The 17,912-nt window shown below is 55.1% G+C and overlaps 1 protein-coding gene across 1 annotated transcript in view; it reads right to left on the reverse strand.

Moving 5' to 3' along the window:
- The window catches only part of IGSF21 (immunoglobin superfamily member 21), a 40,568-nt gene extending 23,380 nt beyond the window's left edge, over nt 1–17,188 (reverse strand). The window contains exon 1 of the mRNA XM_064396887.1: nt 16,815–17,188. Within this exon, the coding sequence (XP_064252957.1) occupies nt 16,815–16,878 (64 nt within the window). The 5' untranslated portion in view covers nt 16,879–17,188. The remainder of the gene's footprint in view (nt 1–16,814) is intronic.
- Nucleotides 17,189–17,912: the final 724 nt, after the last annotated feature.

Raw genomic sequence — 17,912 nt, forward strand, 5'->3', positions numbered from 1 at the left:
CATTCCAGGACAATTTACAGTCGGAATATGATGATGCCTCTCATTGTTAACCCGGGAGGACTCCAAGGGCAAAGAATTCCCAGCCGGCCCCATCCGGAGAGGTGGAATTTTGCTGAATCCGGAGCTTTTCCTCCTGGAAAGCTGCGGCAGGATTTTATTTCTCATTTAAACGGGAATAAGCGTCTGGCACGGGTTTACCACCAGCCAGGGAATGGGACATGACAGCCGGAGTCGGCGTCACGCTTCCAAGAAAATGGGCCTTTGGGAAGTGGGAAAAATAGACTGGGGGAGCCTTGTGCTGAGTTCTCCTTGGATATTCAGCTTTGCTTCCCAAAGATCCACCAGCTCAGCGCCAGCAGGGTCAAACCTCCTCAACCCCTCTGCCGCCTTCCCAAAAGTCATCGTGGCTTTTGGAAAACGGGCATATTCCCCAAATAAACCCGGGAAAGTTGGCATCACCCCCGGGCGAGGAAGAGCCCGGCTGGCAGGGAGCGAATGGCATTAATCCCGGGAAAATGGGATATTAACAGGCCGAGCAGACAATTAAGAGCCAGTAATTAAAATTCCTCTTCCCTCACAAACATCTCATTAGGCGCCGCTTCCCTCCCTCATTTCCATAAGTGGGAGGGAACGATTCCGCAGCTGGATCTGGAATTATTCCTTAGGCGGGGCTGCCGGACCAAACCAGCTCCTAAATTTTTATGGATCAGGAGAAAATGTATGGAATGAGCAGGGGGACATCCAGCCCATGCTTTGGGCCCATTTTTCTCTAATTAGTGGGATGCAGAACGTGCCAGATCCCATGGATGTGTCCCAAGCCTCTTTGTGATGGGAATCAATGGTTTGGATCAATCCTTTGGATCAATCCATGGATTGAGAGCAGATCCTTTGGCCTCCCAGCCCCTTTCAAATGAAGATGAAGTGAGGAAACCACTTCAAGCTGGGCCCCGGGGGCTGTTTCCTGTCACATTCCATGGGCAAACCTTGTGGGAATTATGGAACGATGGAATTCTCTGGATGAATTCAGCCCAGACAAGCTGAGGCTGCTCCATGCCTGGAAGTGTCTCAAGCCTGGTTGGGCTTGGAGCAACCTGGGATAGGGGAAGGTGTCCCTGTCCATGGCAGGGACTGGGGTGGGATTTAAGGTCCTTCCAATCCAACCCATTCCATGATTCCCTATTTTTATAAAATACGGATAAAACCAACCCCCGAATCCAGCTTCCAAGGATTTCAACACCTAAATCCCATTGAGAGGGAATTTTTAACCATTGTCCAGATTCCCTTTTTCTTTAAATCCCAGATTCATCCAAAGCAAAATATCCCAAAGAAAAGATATCCCAAAATATCCCAGCCAAAGAAAAAGGATTAATTCCCAATTTGCTCTGTGCCATGATTCCCAATGTCCTTGTGTCCATGGGAAGCATCTCCAATACCACCTGAGGGCTTCCCAAGGATTGATACTGATGGATCTTCAGGAAAAATCTATTTTTGGGCTGGTTTTCTTCTCATGATGAGCTCCGGAGTCACTTTTATATTCTGGAGGTGTGGGATTGGTTCCATGATTCCAGCAGCTCCAGAGGCAGCAGAAAAATAAGGAATGATATCCAAATAGATCCTGCTGGGCTAGAAGCATTCCAAACATTGCAGCTCCGTGGGATTTTCATCTCCATCAGCACAACCTCAGCACAATAAAGGATTTCAGATGGAAAGGGAGAGTTTGGGCACTTTGGGAGCGGAAAGGCCACAGGAAATTTGGGATTTGGGAGCCTCCCAGTTGTGCCGTGTCCGATCTCTCTCATTCCAATCTCCATCCTCCTTCCATCTCCTCCTTTCCACAGTTCCACTTTTCCCTGTCCAGTTTCCTTCCCACAACGACTCAAGCCCAGCTCTCTCCACACCCAGTAAATCCAGGAAAACTCCAGCATTTTCCACCTTTGCCGTGCGCCTCCCGACAAACAAATCCGTGTGGGACCGGGCCGTCGGAATCAGCTCTGTGGCTTGGGCATGGGCTGGAATAAATCCTCGAATGTCTTCATCCGGCTTTTCCCAAGCTCCTCGGAGCTGTTCCGGCTCATTGGAGCACGGGATGAGGGAGCCCGTTCCCGGCTTGGCTTTGGCTCGCGGCGTCGATTTCGTGCTTGTTCGACATCTCCGGCACAAATCCACAGGGAATGCGGCGTTCCAGGAAAAAGATGGATGTTTGGAGGGAAAACCGTGACGGCTTTGGCTGGAGGGAGACCAGGCCCTGCTACAAATGCCCGGAATGGCTTTGGAATTATCATTTGGCTGTTAGGGGGATCCCTCATCCCAAAAATCCAGAGATTTCCTGGATGCTCAGAGATTAAGTTCCATGGTGGATCTAAGGACTGCATCCCACCCATCCCAGGAGATAAATCCAGTGGCTACGAAACAGGGGATGCTGGAAAAGTGAGAATTTCAGGATGAACACAGAAAAACCAGGGTTGGAGGGAAGCAACAGCCACCAGAAAATCAGGGTTGGTTGGATTTGGGAAGTGTGTCCCTGGGATTGATGGAACAAAACCAGGGATGCTGGAAAAGTGAGGATTTGGGGGTGAACACAAGAAAAACAGGAGGGAAGGAACATCCATTGGAAAGCCAGGATCTGTCAGATTTGGGAAGTATTTCCCTGGGATGGATGGGAATTATTTTCTGTTTGGGACAAAATCCCAACACTCCCAAAACAGAACTCCTGCAGAAGAGAATCCGTCTCCATGAAAACACACAAAGAAGGATCCAAGACCTTCCCAAGACTCGGGAAGCCCCTCCCAATCCCAAAACTCCCTAAATCAACTCTGTCAAGGCGCAGCTGGCACAGAAAAGATGGATTTTCCCAGCCCACGCCGCTTATCAGCGGGAATGTGGTGGCTGCATTGATATTCCCAGTGATTTATGGGATTTTATCCCCCTGCCCACACAGCCTGGGAATGCAGGGCTGTAAATCACACATGGAATATTTATCTCCGGATGGGAAGGATGTTTAGGAGCATTTACCGAAGCGCTGGGAAGTTTTATTTATAACTTTTCCCCCCCTTTCCCCTTCCAATGTTTCCATAAAATCCCTCGGCCCCCCGGCTGTGCTGGAGGGGGGAATATTTTATCTCCACATCTTCATCCCACTGATATTCCCATAAAATAAAATGTTGGACACCCCACTGGAGCTCCCACAGCTGCTCAAAGCAGCAGCTTGGGATGGGTCATTGGGAATTTGGGAAGAGCACAAGATGGGTCATTGGCTTTGGATTTCAGGAAGAGCTTGGAAGATGTTGGGAATTTCAGGAAGAGCTCAGGATGGGTTGTTGGGTTGGGATTTTGGGAAGAGCTTGGGATGGGTCATTGGGTTGGGGTTTTTGGAAGAGCCTGTGATGGGTCAGTGGGTTTGGATTTTGAGAAGAGCTCCTGGGTTGTTGGATCGGGATTTTGGGAAGAGCCAGACATTTGTCACCATTCCGCTGTCATTTCTCCTGTTCCATTAACCCCTTTTCCTCATTATTTAAGGATTTTTCCAAATTTTTCATTTTGTTTGGATCATTTTGGGTGCTTTCAGAATCCAAAACGATGCCTCATCCCGGGAAAGGTGGGAAGGTGAATCCAGCAGAGCCAAATTCCCTCAAAAACCTGGCACCATCCCTAATTTGGAGCGATGGCTCCGCCGGCGCCTCGTGGCCTCTCCCCAGATGTTGGAACAGCTGCTGGAACCATAACAGAGCCAAAAATTCCACAGGGCCAGGCTGGGTCTGAGACACCTCGTTTGATAAATGGAGATCACGGCCCTCATTTGCATCTATGCAAATATGCAAATCAGGGCTGATTCCCAGCTGCCAATCAACTCCCCCCAAGTTAACTAAAGCAGAATTCTCCCAATCGGTCGCTCCCCGATTTTATTGCCATTCCATGGGGTGAAGCCAATGGATTTTGGGCAAACGAGGCCCGGCAGGTGGGAGGTGCTGCCTCTCATCCCAAATTTTCCCTTTTCCCTATAAACAAACGCTGTTCCTGCAGGATTTCCTGCTTGCCCGTGGGTTTCCTCCACATCAGCTGGATTTTCCTGAGTGTTCCACCCAGAAGTGCTTCCAGCCCCAGTCTGGGCTGCAGGGCAGGAATTCCCTCCTGCTGATACATCCCAGGAAGGAGTTCCTTCCTCATTTTTCTAGCAGATCCCAGTGAAACCTGAGAACTGTTAAAAAAAATCCCAATTTTTCCTTATTTTTTCCCATTTTTTCCAGCTGCCCCATGGATCACTCTCCAATCCATTTCCACGGAGTTTTGTCTATCCCCAGCAAATCCCAAGCTCACCAGGCAGGGATTTTTCCTACAATCCAAATTTTACCAAGCGGGAGCGACCACCGACCACCAAATACAACGGAATGCCTCCAGAATGGCTCAGCATTCCCTAAAATCCTTCCATCAGAACATGGTGCCTCCTCAACACCTGGATTAACTTGGATTAACGCTCCAAACCGGAATGTCCAGGTGTCCCAGGGCTGAAAATTCCCCCCGTTCTGCTTTTTCCTGGTTTTTAATCACGCAGCTCCACGAAAAACACAGCGGGATCTGATCTCCGTGTGCAGATGTGGAATTAATCCCAAATTAAGTGTGGCAGGAGAAAGAGAGGCCATATCCTGATCCTGCACTGGAAAATATTGGAAATGGGATTTTCCTCCACACCAACAAATTCCCAGCCCTCCTTTTCCAGCAGCTCAGCTCTGCATCCCGACAAGGAAGAGATTCCCACCAGCCGGATGCTCCTGGAGTTTCCCAGGAAGCTGTGCCCTCTGAATGCCACCCCTGGGCACCAGGATTATGGAAAACCTCACCTGGGATAAAGGATTTTATCCCCAGATGGTGTTGCCATACAAAATCCATCCCAGGAATGCAATCCCAGAGTAAAAAAAGAGAATTACTGCACCCGGTGCTCCTTTTTAGAGCCCCAAACCAGAATTGAGGGTTGGAAAATTGGGGAAAAAATCCCAAACCCCTGGCAGAGCTCAGTTGGTGGCTTGGGAGGGATTTGCTGACAGCAGCTGAGGATTTTCCTGCTGTTCCAGCTCCGTGGGGATGGGGATTATGGCACCAGCAGCCAATTCTGGGAAGCCACGGCTCGGGGTGTTAATCCCTGCTGGAGTTAATCCCAGTGGGAATAATCAACGGAGCAGGAAGGAGCCAGGAGCTGCTCCCTGTCCCTGGAAGTGCTCAAGTCCAGGTTGAAACAATGACCTATGGAAAATGTCCCTGTCCATCCCAACCCAAAGCATTCTGTGGCTCCAGGTCTTTCCGTGCCTCAGTTTCCCCGCTTAGGAAGGGGAAAGCAAGGTCCTTCCCAGTTCATCCGAGATCCAGGAAAATCCCATCCTGGAGTAACTGCAAGGTGTTATTAGAGAGCTCAAAAAAAAAATCTGGAATATTTTATTCCAGATATAAGGGTTTTTTAGAGATCCCAGAAAACCCCATCCCAAAATAATAGCAGGGGGTTATTTGAGATCCCAAAAAATCCTGGAATAACAGCAAGGGGATAATTGGAGATCCCAAAAAATCCTGGAATAACAGCAAGGGGATATCTGGACATCCCAAAAATCCCATCCTGAAAAAACAGGAGGGGGTTATCAGAGGTTCTCCTGCCCCCAAAAATAACCCCAGGAAGGAATTTTCCCACCACAAACTCCCCAGTCCTCCCCAAAACTCCTCTTTTTCCAGCTTTATCGGGAGACCCACAGGCTTGGGATGGGAAAAATAGGGAAAATCATTAATTCCATTCAGGGAAGTCAGCAGGTTTCAGTTTGGAAGCCCCCACTGGGTTTCCCACCAGTTCCAAGAAGGTTTTCCCAAACCTCGGTGGCCCTGGAGCAGGGGTGACCCTGACCTGGATGATGAATTCCCTGATTTATTTCTCCACTTGCAGGAAATCCAATTATCCCAGATTTTTGATTGGTGACAAACGAGGAGCCATCGATCCCCCCTCCCTCCCAGCTGTCGGCTCCGGGCGATCTCTGCTCCTTCCATCGATTCCTGCCCGGAGGAACCGGGCAGGGATCATCGTTACTGATATTTTGGGATTTTTCCCTTCTGAACTCCTTCTCCGGAGGCACAACCTCAGGCAGAGAAAGAGCAAAAATAAAACCAGTCCATGCAGGAATCCCAGGAGCTCCAAAATCCACTTTGTTTTTGGAATTCCGGGTGTGATGTGCGGCTTTTGCCCAAAAAAATGACCTGAGGGGTGCCTGGGGCACCTGGATCAGCCCCAAAGGGTCTCAGCTCAGCTGGAAAATCCTTGGTATTCCTGAAGGAATGTTCTGGAGGTTTTTAGGGAGGGGAGGGGAGGGGAGGGGAGGGGAGGGGAGGGGAGGGGAGGGGAGGGAAGGGAAGGGAAGGGAAGGGAAGGGAAGGGAAGGGAAGGGAAGGGAAGGGAAGGGAAGGGAAGGGAAGGGAAGGGAAGGGAAGGGAAGGGAAGGGAAGGGAAGGGAAGGGAAGGGAAGGGAAGGGAAGGGAAGGGAAGGGAAGGGAAGGGAAGGGAAGGGAAGGGAAGGGAAGGGAAGGGAAGGGAAGGGAAGGGAAGGAAGGGAAGGGAAGGGAAGGGAAGGGAAGGGAAGGGAAGGGAAGGGAAGGGAAGGGAAGGGAAGGGAAGGGAAGGGAAGTTGGATTTTTGGGACAGACTCCTCCAGACCCTCCATGGAAACCACCACAATTCCCACCAGGATTCCCAGCTCTGGAATTTGGCCCAGGCCTGGAGATGCTTCTTCCAGCACAGGAACAAGGGGCAACTGCATCCCAAACTCTCCTTCATTTGTTGGGACAGCCGTGATCCCCTCCCTTGGGAACACCGTGATCCCATCCCTCAGGACAGCCATGATCCCATCCCTTGGGAACGCTGTGATCCCATCCCTTGGGAACACTGTGATCCCATCCCTCAGGACAGCCGTGATCCCATCCCTTGGGAACACTGTGATCCCATCCCTCAGGACAGCCGTGATCCCATCCCTCAGGACAGCCGTGATCCCATCCCTCAGGGTCTCCCTGGCCCAACCTCATCCAGCTCCATCTTTCCCGTTCTCTCCAGCCCCATTCCCTGGACAAAGAAGGATTGTGATCACTGCTCCCTCTCCTCCAGGTTCACACTCCGTGACTGATAATCCCTCTGCTCTCCCGGTAATTCTGCATCCCTAATGGAATTAACAGATAGCTCCCTCTTCCAGCCCTGACTCTAGGCGCTGATTCCTGACACTTCCTCCTTCCATGGAGAGGATCTGTGGGGCTCTTCCCTTAATCCCGATCCATCTCCTTGGGGCTCTTCCCTTAATCCCGATCCATCCCTGCTCTCCTGGGAAATCACTGCTGATTTGTACCTTTCCCTCTCCCAGCACTTCCAGAGCTGTCCCATTATCCATGTTTGGCTTTTCCCGCTGATCCCAAAGGCTGATGGAGAAATATCCCGGCCCTGATTCCTCCTTTAGATCTGCTCGTGGAATGTTGGTGTTTTTTGGGATCTTTTCCCTCAAATCTAACATTCTGGGGGTTCTCCCACCCCTGAGATGGAGCAAAGCTGGAAAATCAGGAGATTTTCCCATGGCTCCATATGGTGTCCATGACTCGGCTTTCCCAAATCCATCCCTCTTCCTACATCCATCCCTCTTCCTACATCCATCCCTATTCCTGCATCCATCCCTATTCCTGCATCCATCCCTATTCCTGCATCCATCCCTATTCCTGCTGCAAAACTCCCATCCCAAAGCCCTCCAGGACACAAAGAATCCTCAGACAAACCACACATTCCCATTTTTCATCCCAAATTTCCCTCCTGTTCCTGAAGACCCCAGCCTGGCCTACCAGCCAAGCTAAGGAGTGGGATTGGGAATAACAGTGGCAGCCAGACCTTGGAAAAGAGGGACAAACGGCCGGCAGAGCCTCAGATCCTCTGGATGTGCTGGGAGGCCGAGGCTCGGCATTAATAAAACATAACCAAGCGTGGGATCATCCAATATTCCTTTAATTCAGTGCTCCCGGGAGGGCGGGAAGAGAGGCTGGGAATGCGGGAGGTTTTCCTGCTCAGCGGGGCGGAGAGGAGTGCCTGGGATGTAAAAGAGCTGGAAAGGCTCTCATTCCCATTCCCATTCCCATTCCCATTCCCATTCCCATTTTCCAGGCTGGAAGTGCTTTCCATTCCCTTTCTCCAGGCAGGAAGTGCTCTCTCTTCCCAATCCCATTCCCATTCTCATTCTCCAGGCTGGAGGTGCTCTCCCTTCTCATTCCCATTCCCATTTCCCAAGCTGAAAGTCCTCCATTCCCATTCCCAACCCACTTTCCAGGCTGGAAGTGCTCCTCACTCCCATTCCCATTCCCATTCCCTTTCTCCGGGCTGGAAATGCTCCCCATTCCCATTCCTATTTCTATTCCCATTCCCATTCTCTAGGTCAGAAGTGCTTTCCATTTCCATTTCCATTTCCATTTCCATTTCCATTTCCATTTCCATTTCCATTTCCATTCTCCAGGCTGGAAGTGCTTTCCTTTCTCATTCCTATTTCCTTTTTCCAAACTGGAAGTACTCTCCATTCCCATTCCCAACTCATTTTCTAGGCTGGAAGTGCTTCCCATTCCCATTTCCTCCCTCCCCCCAAGATAAAATCATTCCAATCAAATCTTTTCAGCCTAAAAACTCCAGGATTTTTTTCACACTTTTTTTTCTCCTGGTGGGAAACCTGGAGCAGATCCAGAGCGTGATCCATGCAAACCAAGAGCAGAGGGAGCATCCCGACCATCCCATTGCCCAAACCCTCTCTCTCCCACATGGAATCTCCCAGATTTTCCTGCCCTAAATAAAAACAACCCCACAAATTCCAAGGAAAGGGAAGGTTTAATTTGGGAAGCGCTTCCGTGAGCTCCTCTCACCTCCCAATCCCCACACTAATTACGGCAGAAATTCAGGAGGAATCCAAATAATCTCCACTCCTCACAAAGCGCTACAGAAAAAAAACTGGAATAACTCAGGGAGATGCAAACAGAACTTCAAAAGGGTCACCAGGAGCTGGCGTTCATGGAAAACATCTCATTATCCAATTCCAAAGGGAAGGACTCTGAGTGGAGCCAGAGTGCTGGAGGTTTTTCCATGCAGGAGGGGCTCTCTGGGACCCTTGTGGGATTCCTGGTGGGAATTGAATCCTTTGGATCTTTTCTGGAACAGGATCTGCCGGTGCTTTTCCAGCAGCAGATCCAGCCTCATATCCCACATGGAAAATCCCATTCCCCAGTGGATCCAGCATTTCCATCCTTCATGGGAAATCCCACTCCCCAATGGATTTAGCCTGTTGTCCCAGATGGAAAATCCCACACAGTGGATCTATTTTTATCCATCCATCCATCCATCCATCCATCCATCCATCCATCCATCCATCCATCCATCCATCCATCCCCCATGGAAAATCCCACTCCCCAGCAGTTCCCTGGGAACATTTCAGCCTCATTGGCCTTTCCAGCCCCCCAAACCCTCCCACCCCTCTCCAAGTCACGGGATCCTCCCGTAATCCAACATCCCCTGCTTTATTTTTAGGAGGAAGGCCAGGAAAGGAGCCAAATTCCGCCCCCGGTTCTCGGGATGCTCCAGAACTGCAGAGGGTGGAATGGCAGAGCCCGTGTTCCCACGTGGATCCCGTGTTCCCACGTGGATCCCGTGTTCCCACACTTTGTGCAGCTCCATCCGCAGGGAACGGGGGCGGCTGGGCCTAAAAAAAGGAGGAAGATTCTCCACGGAGCAGCAGGAGAATCCCAAATCCTGGTCCAGGAATCCAGGCTTGGAATCTTCCGAAGCCTTGGAGCTGGAGTTTTGGAATGCTCCCTCCAGAGGGGCAAAGCTGGGCTGGGAATTTCCATCCCATCAAAATCCCTTCCCAGGCAAATCCCACCCAATCCATGGGGTTTTTCCAAAGGAAAGATGGAGCCATGGAGAACTCAGGATGAGGAAGGGGAACACCTCCACAAGAGGCTCATAGAGAGCCCATCTGCATCCCCCTTATCCCAAAATCAGGACAATCCTGAGGATTTTGCTGGAATTTGCTGAGCTGGATTCTCTGTGCCCTTCTCCTGCTGTCCCAGTCCCGCCAGGAAGAGCCAGAGATTCCCAAATCCATGCCAGAACATCCCATGGTGACAATCACTGCCCAAAAATGTCCCTTCTATCACTTCCCTCTTTTCCAGGTCCCAGTTCCAGGAGCAATTCCCACCTTGGGACCAGCCTGGCACATGTGGCCTCCAAAGCAACATTCTACCCATAAATCCAGGCTTATCCATGGAATTTATCCCCAAAAAAAGCATTTCCATGGACAGGAGACCACGAGGAAGCAGATCCCTCCTCACCCTTCCTCCCACCCATCCCTCTGATCCCAAACTCCCCTCACGAAGCCTCTCCCTGGAGCCAGCCCTTCCCTGGAGCTGCAGATCCTTGGAAAGGGAAGGAAGAGGTGGAGAAGCAGGAGGTGCATCCCAAAGGAAGATTCCCAGCTCCCGCTTTCCCTGTCCTGGCCAGATCAGAAGCAGCTTCAGGATTTATCCCTGAGCACAAGGAGATGGAGAGGGGCTTTTAATCCCCTCTGGCCAAAGAATATTGACCAAGGAATTATAGGAATGGGAAATTATTCCAGAGGTTTGGGCAGGAGACAAACAAATTCCCTGCCTCCTCTGCTCTAGGTGGGATCTTCCACATGAGGAAGAGGAGCCAAAATGTGTGGCCTGGAGGCTGGGAAGGGCCCAGTGGAGCCACAGTCCCACCTCCATTCCCTTCTCTGGGAATTGTGGTGTTTCCTGGCGTTCCCCCAACCTCCTTGGAGCTGAATCCCAGCTGGGAGTGGGAATGAAGCACCTTCCCTGATCCGAAGGCTTTGGAGAGCCCCCAGCCCCTAATTTGATAAAACCAACAATTCCAAAGAGGGAACAACAGCCGTGGGTTGTTATCCCTGCCTTTGGAATCCGCCCGCCCTTGGCGTTCCCGCCAGATCCGGGCCCCAGCGCGCTGAAAACAAACCTGTGATTGACGGGTTATTTTGGGAAAAAAACAGGGGAAAAGTGGGAAGCAGAGAATGGAACGGGAGCGCCAGCCACGAGCTCGGAACGAGCCCGGCAGCGCCGCGCAAGCAAACAAAAGGGCACAGAGAGCAGCTGGATCGGGAAGGATTCCAGCCCCAGCCGTCAGCTGCATCCCTCCCGCCGGGATTCGCCAGCCGGGAATTCGCTCGGCTGGAGCTGCCTCCCAAAATTAAGGATTTGGGGGCTCCTTCCCTCGTTTTTCCTCTCTGTGGGGTCTGAGCACAGAGCTGGACGTGGTGTGGCCGAAGTCGAGGATTTGTCTTGGAAAATTGGGGGAAAATCCCAAAAAATATCATCACTGGGAGTTGCAAGGGGGTGATGCTGCTTCATCCCCCCCACACCTGCTCCAGGTAGGAATTGTGCCCATTCCCAGCCATCCAGGGTGAGCTCCCAGCCCCATTCCCAGCTCCCTGCAGAGCTTTTCCCTCGGCAAGCGCTGCCGGAGCCTTGGGAAGATCCTGGGCTCTGCTCAGCTGCATTCCCACTAAAACCCCACTCTTATCCCGAGAGCTTTTCCTCAGCAGATCCCGGAGCACGAGGTGAGAGCTGGTCAAGCACTCCAAAGGCAAGGAATTCCTGGCAGGAAAGAGCATTTTTGTGGGAAAAACCACCACAGGAAACATCTCCATAGGAAGAGGCGACTGTTGGGATCATCTGGATGCTCCAGGACCACCCATGGATTTGGGATGCAAGGTCCAGGCAAGGCCTGGAATGGTTTGGAGGAGCCTCCAGGCTTCCAGACCTGGAAAAGTCCTGGAGTGGCCCATGGGAATCTCCTGAAGTTTAACAAGAACAGGAGTGGGGCAATCCCAGGATGGATCCAGGCTGGGATGAGCACATGGAGCAGGACAATCCCAGGATGGATCCAGGCTGGGAGAAGGACCCGGAGCAGGACAATCCCAGGATGGATCCAGGCTGGGATGAGCACATGGAGCAGCCCTGGGAAAAGGATCTGGAGCAGGGCACGGAAACCTCCCAAGTCTAGGCTGATCCCAGAGCAGGAAAATGGGGAATTCTGCCCTATGGAGCAAGTCCAGAAGAGGCTCCAGGATGATCCAAGAAAAGGCTGGGAGAGTTGGGAATGTTCAGCCTGGAGAGGAGAAGCTTTGGGTTGACCCAATTTTGGCCTTCCAGGACCTTAAGGAGCTGACAGAAAAGATGGAAAAGATCCGTTCAGAAGGGCCTGGAATGATGTGACACAGGGAATGGCTCCACAATTCCAGGGGGGAAATTGAAATGAGTTACTGGGAAGGAATTCCAGGCTGTGAGGAAGGTGAGGCCCTGGCACAGCTTTCCCAGAGGAGCTGTGGCTGTCCCTGGATTCCTGGGAATGTCCGAGGCCAGGCTGGAGAGGACCTGGAGCCACCTGGGACAGTGGGATCTGTCCCTGGCCATGGAATTCCCACCCAAAGCATCCCAAGATTCCAAGGCTGAGCCCATGGATGGAGCTGGGAATACCTGACAGCCTCCACAGGGCAGGGGCTGCTCAGCTCCAGGGTCCCTGCACCTGGATCAGAATCCCTCATCCCAGGCCAAAGGGCACCGACATTCCCAAGCCAAACCCTACAACATTCCTGGGATTTGTTTTTGGGGGATGCCAATAATCCCAAGGGAATTTGGGCTTGGAGGACTTTGGAAACGCTCTGGGAGCAGCCACAGGAGCCTTTCCAGGGAGAAGTAAAGCTGGGAATATCTCCCCTTCCTGAAGATTATCCCGGTTATCCTGGAAAGGCACAAGGAGAGGGAAGATCCTCGCCGGAGCCGCGGCTTTTCCCCGAGCTCTGGATTGGAAGTGGCGGCTCCAAAACGCAGCTGGTGGGAGGAGGGAAATTGGGCTAATTGGGAAAGGGCAATTAGCACAGCGAGGGGGATTTTCCGAAGGGGCTGCGCGGCCTGGATTTACCTGGAGAGGCTCCGTGGGAATGTGGGATTCTTGGAAATGGGAGAGAAAACTCCCAGAAAAGAGCTGAACGCAGGATTTGATGGGAAAAGCATGAACAGGAAAGGACAGCGGGAATGTGGGGTGGATTTTTGGCACCTGCAGGTGAATTAAAGCAGGATTTCACTCCTGCTCCTCCTTTTCCCTCATTCCCCCAGGACACAATTCCCACCAAATTCCAAAGAAACATGAGCAGGTGACTCTCACCACCCTGGGGAAAGCTCCAGGCTTGGTTTTCCCTCCAAAAACGAGGGAAAATCGCATTTTCCAGGCTGGAGAATGTTCCACTCGGGGCGCTCCCTGTCAGCTGGGAAAACCCCTGCCAGGAAAACCTCCGGGGGGAATGCAGAGGGGAGAGAATTCCAGGTAAAACCCCAGCTGCAAAGCGCTTTTCCCAAGCTGGGTTTTTCAGGAATATCCCCAAGGACAGCTCCCTGCAAAGCCCAGGAGCTTCAAACACTTAAATTTTCCCTTTTTAAAAAAAATTTTCCCCGGCTGGGGTTGGGAAGCAGAAGCCGAAGCAAATCCCACCGGGATAAAGGCGCTGGAAATCTGCAGGAACTCGACACTTCGATCCCTCCCAGGGCGCTAAAACAGCCCCCGAGGAGCCCTTTATGGGGCCGCATTTCAGGCATTTCAGCCAGGGAAAAGGGGGCTTTTCCAGCTTTTCCAGCCCCTTTTCCAGGCGCTCCTCTCCTTTTCCATGGTCCAGCGCTGCCTCCTCCGCGTGGCCTCGTTTTTCCCTCCTGACGGCTCCTTAACCCACTTAGCCCCGGCCCCGGCGGCTTTTTTTGGCAAAAGGAAGAGGTTGAGCCGTGGACAAAGGGGGGAAAAAAAGCAGGAATCGCAGGGGTGATGCTCCCGGAGGGCTGGAAAACACCTCGGGAATGATCCCGGCTGCGCTCGGGGTCACAAAAGGGCTTTTCCTGAGCCGGTGAGGATGCAGAGCAGGGCTGGAAACCTCCAAAAAAACCTTCCCACGGATGATTTGTGGGGTGGGAAGCGATTCCAGCGGATTCCTGGGGGAACCTCCGGGATGCGGATGAGGGGACAATAAAAGCAGGCAAATTTCCCCCAAAAAAGGGTTTTGGGGACACACGGCAGGTGCAGGGATGGACAGCGGGGAGTGGGGCCGTGCCCACCTGGAGCTTCCCGGGGTCTGGATCCCTTGGATTGCTCCAGCCGGGATGGGGAGGGCACGGACGGGAGGGGAGGGCACGGCGGCGGCTCCAGCCAAGGATGCCGTCAGCCAGGAAAAAGCCATCTGCGCTCGGAAATTCGGGAATGGCGAGCGCTCTGCCCCCCCAAATTCGGGAACAACGCTCTGTCCCCCCCACCCCCAAATTGGGGAGCAGCTCAGCCCCCGCTGCCCCGAGCAAAGGGAGGCGCCCCCAGCCCGGGATTTGGCCGGGATTTGTGGCTGGCTGATGGAATAACAGAGCTCGGGATGGGATTTTTGGGACAGCCGAGGGAGGGAATCACAGAATTCCGGGGTGGTTTGGGTTGGGAACCCCAAAATGAGCACAGGGGCGGCTTCCATAGGGAAGGAGATGCCGACCACGGCGGATCCTGGGGATGCAGCCAAGTTCCAGTGGGGTTTAGGAGCCCAAACCCAGCTCGTGGATGCCCAAACCCAAACAATTCCCCACGCCGGATCCATCACTTCCTAACCCCCAACCCCCCCGAGCTCCCCGAGCTCCTCCAACCCCTTCACAAACCAACTTTGATCCCATTTTTCTCCCCCAAAAAAAACCCTGACAAACAGAGATTCCCCCGCAGCCGCTCTCAGGAAATCAACAGCACGAGAGCAACCGCCCGATCTGCGGCGAGAAAAAAGCAGGAGAGAGGCAGGAAAAATGATCCCTGCGCCAGTGACAGACAGCTGGAGCTCCGGGAAAGCCGGGGGGATGCGTTGTTCCTTGGAAATTGTCTATCCATGACCTTAAAACGGCGGCGGAGGAGAGCGGGGAGGGGAGGCGAGGCAGCCGGGGCTGCGTTTGGCACAAGTTCCCCCCTTTTCCCGAGCAGGTTTTATTCCCGGTGCTGGGATCGCGGGATGCTCGGGCTGCTCGGGAAGGGGGCTCGGAGCAGCAGCCGCAGCCCGGCAGGACCCGAACCCCACGGCCCAGGGAAAAGAGGGGTTCGGGGAATTCTTCCCCCGATCCCAGCGCCCGGCTGGGCTGGGGCTGCGCCGTGCCCGGGGGATGGATCGGGAGCAGGCGGGGAAGAATCGGCTCCTTTGTGTGGAGCTGGCCCCGCAGAGCCGCGGCTCCCCCGCCCCGCGCCCTGCAGCGCCCGCCGGCGCTTCCCGGAGAGCACAAAGTCCATTAAAAATCAAAAATAAACCCAAATAAACCCAAAAAACCGGGGAGATGCGGAGCAGGCTGCGCTCGTGCCTCCATCTCCCGGCGCCTGGAAAAGCTCCCGTTTCCCGGGGTCTCGGGAAGGAGCGGCCACCTGAGACCCGCCGAGCGGGAATTGGGGCAAAAAGAGGGAATTCGCCTCGAATGGACACGGAATGGAATCCCACGGGTGGCCCTGTGGGGCGCGACGAGGGCAAAGTTTCCTTCCCCGGGAGGTTTTCCCTCCCCGGAGCCCCGGGTTTGGGGCTGGCGTGGGGAGTCCCGGGGTTTTTGGGAGCTCGGGAGCTGCAATCCCCCAGGACAGCGGGAATTTGGGGGGTGCTGCTCCTTGTTGGGGATTTGGGGATCCCAAAGGGGCAGGAGGGGCTGAGAGCCCCCAAAAGCTGAGCTCGTGGGGGTCCCCAAAACACAACCCCCCCTCCGCGGCTGGAGCAGGGCTGGATGCGCAGCCGGAGCTGGGGAGCAGCGGGGAAAGGGGACACGGGGCGGCCCCGAGGGTGAGACCCCGGCCCCTCGCACCCCAAAAACGGCGCCCCAAGGACGGCTCCACCCCAGCGCCCGGCTCATGGGTCAGCGGCGGTGCCCGGGTAGGGGGTGCCCCGTTAAAACCCCCCTCTTTAGGGGGTGCCCCAATAACAGATCCCTCACCAACACCGGGTTATGGGGTGCCCCAATAACAGATCCCACACCAATTCCCGGTTGTGGGGTGCCCCAATAACAGCTCCCACACCAATTCCCGGTTGTGGGGTGCCCCAATAACAGCTCCCACACCAATACCGGGTTATTGAATGCCCCATTAACAGATCCCACACCAGCACTGGGTTGGGGGGTGCCCCACTAACAGCTCCCACACCAGTCCCCGGTTATGGGGTGCCCCCAATAACAGCTCCCACATCGGTTATGGGGTGCCCCACTAACAGCTCCCACACCGGTTATGGGGTGCCCCCAATAACAGCTCCCACATCGGTTATGGGGTGCCCCACTAACAGCTCCCACACCGGTTATGGGGTGCCCCCAATAACAGCTCCCACATCGGTTATGGGGTGCCCCACTAACAGCTCCCACACCGGTTATGGGGTGCCCCCAATAACAGCTCCCACATCGGTTATGGGGTGCCCCACTAACAGCTCCCACACCAGTGCCGCGTTATTGAATGCCCCATTAACAGCTCCCACACCAGCACTGGGTTATGGGGTGCCCCACTAACAGCTCCAGACCTCATCCCCCAGTACCAAACCCCAGTTCCCCACTCCAAACCCGTGGATTCTCCTCCCCGTGGGTGCCCCCCATCCCTCCCCCAACCACCCTAAACCCCAGGGCGGGGGCGCCGAGCCCCGAGCCCGCCCCGTGGCCGGAGGGGCGCGGGGGTCACCCCATCCCTCCCGCGGCCCCGGGGGTGTCGCTGTCCCCTGGGGGGTGGCACTCACCCAGCGCCAGGTGCCGCAGGTGCCAGAGCAGGAGCCACAGGGGCAGGGGGCTCATGGCGCGCATGGTGCCCGCGGGGCGGCTCAGCGGGGCCCCCGCGCCGGGCGGCGGGCGGGCATCGCGCCGGGCACCGGCGGCGGCTCGGCCCGGCCCGGCCCGGTCCGGTCCGGGAGGGGGCTCGGCCCGCTCCGGGGGGCGCCGGGAGGGGATGGGAGGGGGGCTCGGCCCGCTTGGCGGGTCCGGCTCGGGAGGGGGCTCGGCGCTGCCCCCCCGGTGCAGCAGCTCCGCCGCTGCCCTTAAGCCGATTTGGAGCAGCCGGAGCCGAGCGGGGCTGGAGCGGCCGCCCCCGGCCCCCCCCGGGCTGAGCCCGCCCCCGGTCCGGCCCCCGGGAGGGGCTGAGGGGGGCGGGGAGCAGAGCGGGGGGCGGGGAGGGATGGAGCGGGGGGGGATTCACGGAGGGATGCGGGGAGATGGATCCAGGGGGGAATGCGAGGGGGAAATCCGCGGGGGGATGCGGGGATGGACGGGGGAGGGACCGGGGGGGTCGTGCCGGGAGGCGGGGGGGGATTCACGGGGGGATCGGGGGAAGGATTGAGAGGGGATGCAGAGGGGGGGATGGATTGAGGGGGAATTCGGGGGGTGGATGGACGGGGGGTGCAAGGAGAGGATGGATTGAGGGAGGGCAGAGGGGATTCACGGAGGGATCGGGGGATGGATTGAGGGGGGAACTGGGGGGGGGGATAGATCCAGGGGGGATGCAGAGGGGGGGATGGAGTGAGGGGGAATTCGGGGGGTGGATGGATTGAGGGGGATGCAGGGGAGGATTCACGGAGGGATGGCGGGGATGGATTGGGGGAGTGGGGGGGATGCAGGGATGGATTTGGGGGGCCGGGGGATGCTGGGGGCTGTGGGGGGGCTGTGGGGTCAGGGGTGTGCCGGGGGGTGGGAGGGGCACAGGACGGGCTGGGGGATGGGCAGTGACAGGAGGGGGGACACGGAGGGGTGGGGGGGACACGGATGCGGGAGGGGTTGGATGCAGGCAGGGATGTGGGATGCAGGATGGGGGTGGGATGTGGGGTTGGGATGCAGGCAAAGATTTG

The sequence above is a fragment of the Passer domesticus genome, chromosome 22, assembly GCF_036417665.1.
Source record: "Passer domesticus isolate bPasDom1 chromosome 22, bPasDom1.hap1, whole genome shotgun sequence".
In the NCBI taxonomy this organism is placed as follows: domain Eukaryota; kingdom Metazoa; phylum Chordata; class Aves; order Passeriformes; family Passeridae; genus Passer; species Passer domesticus.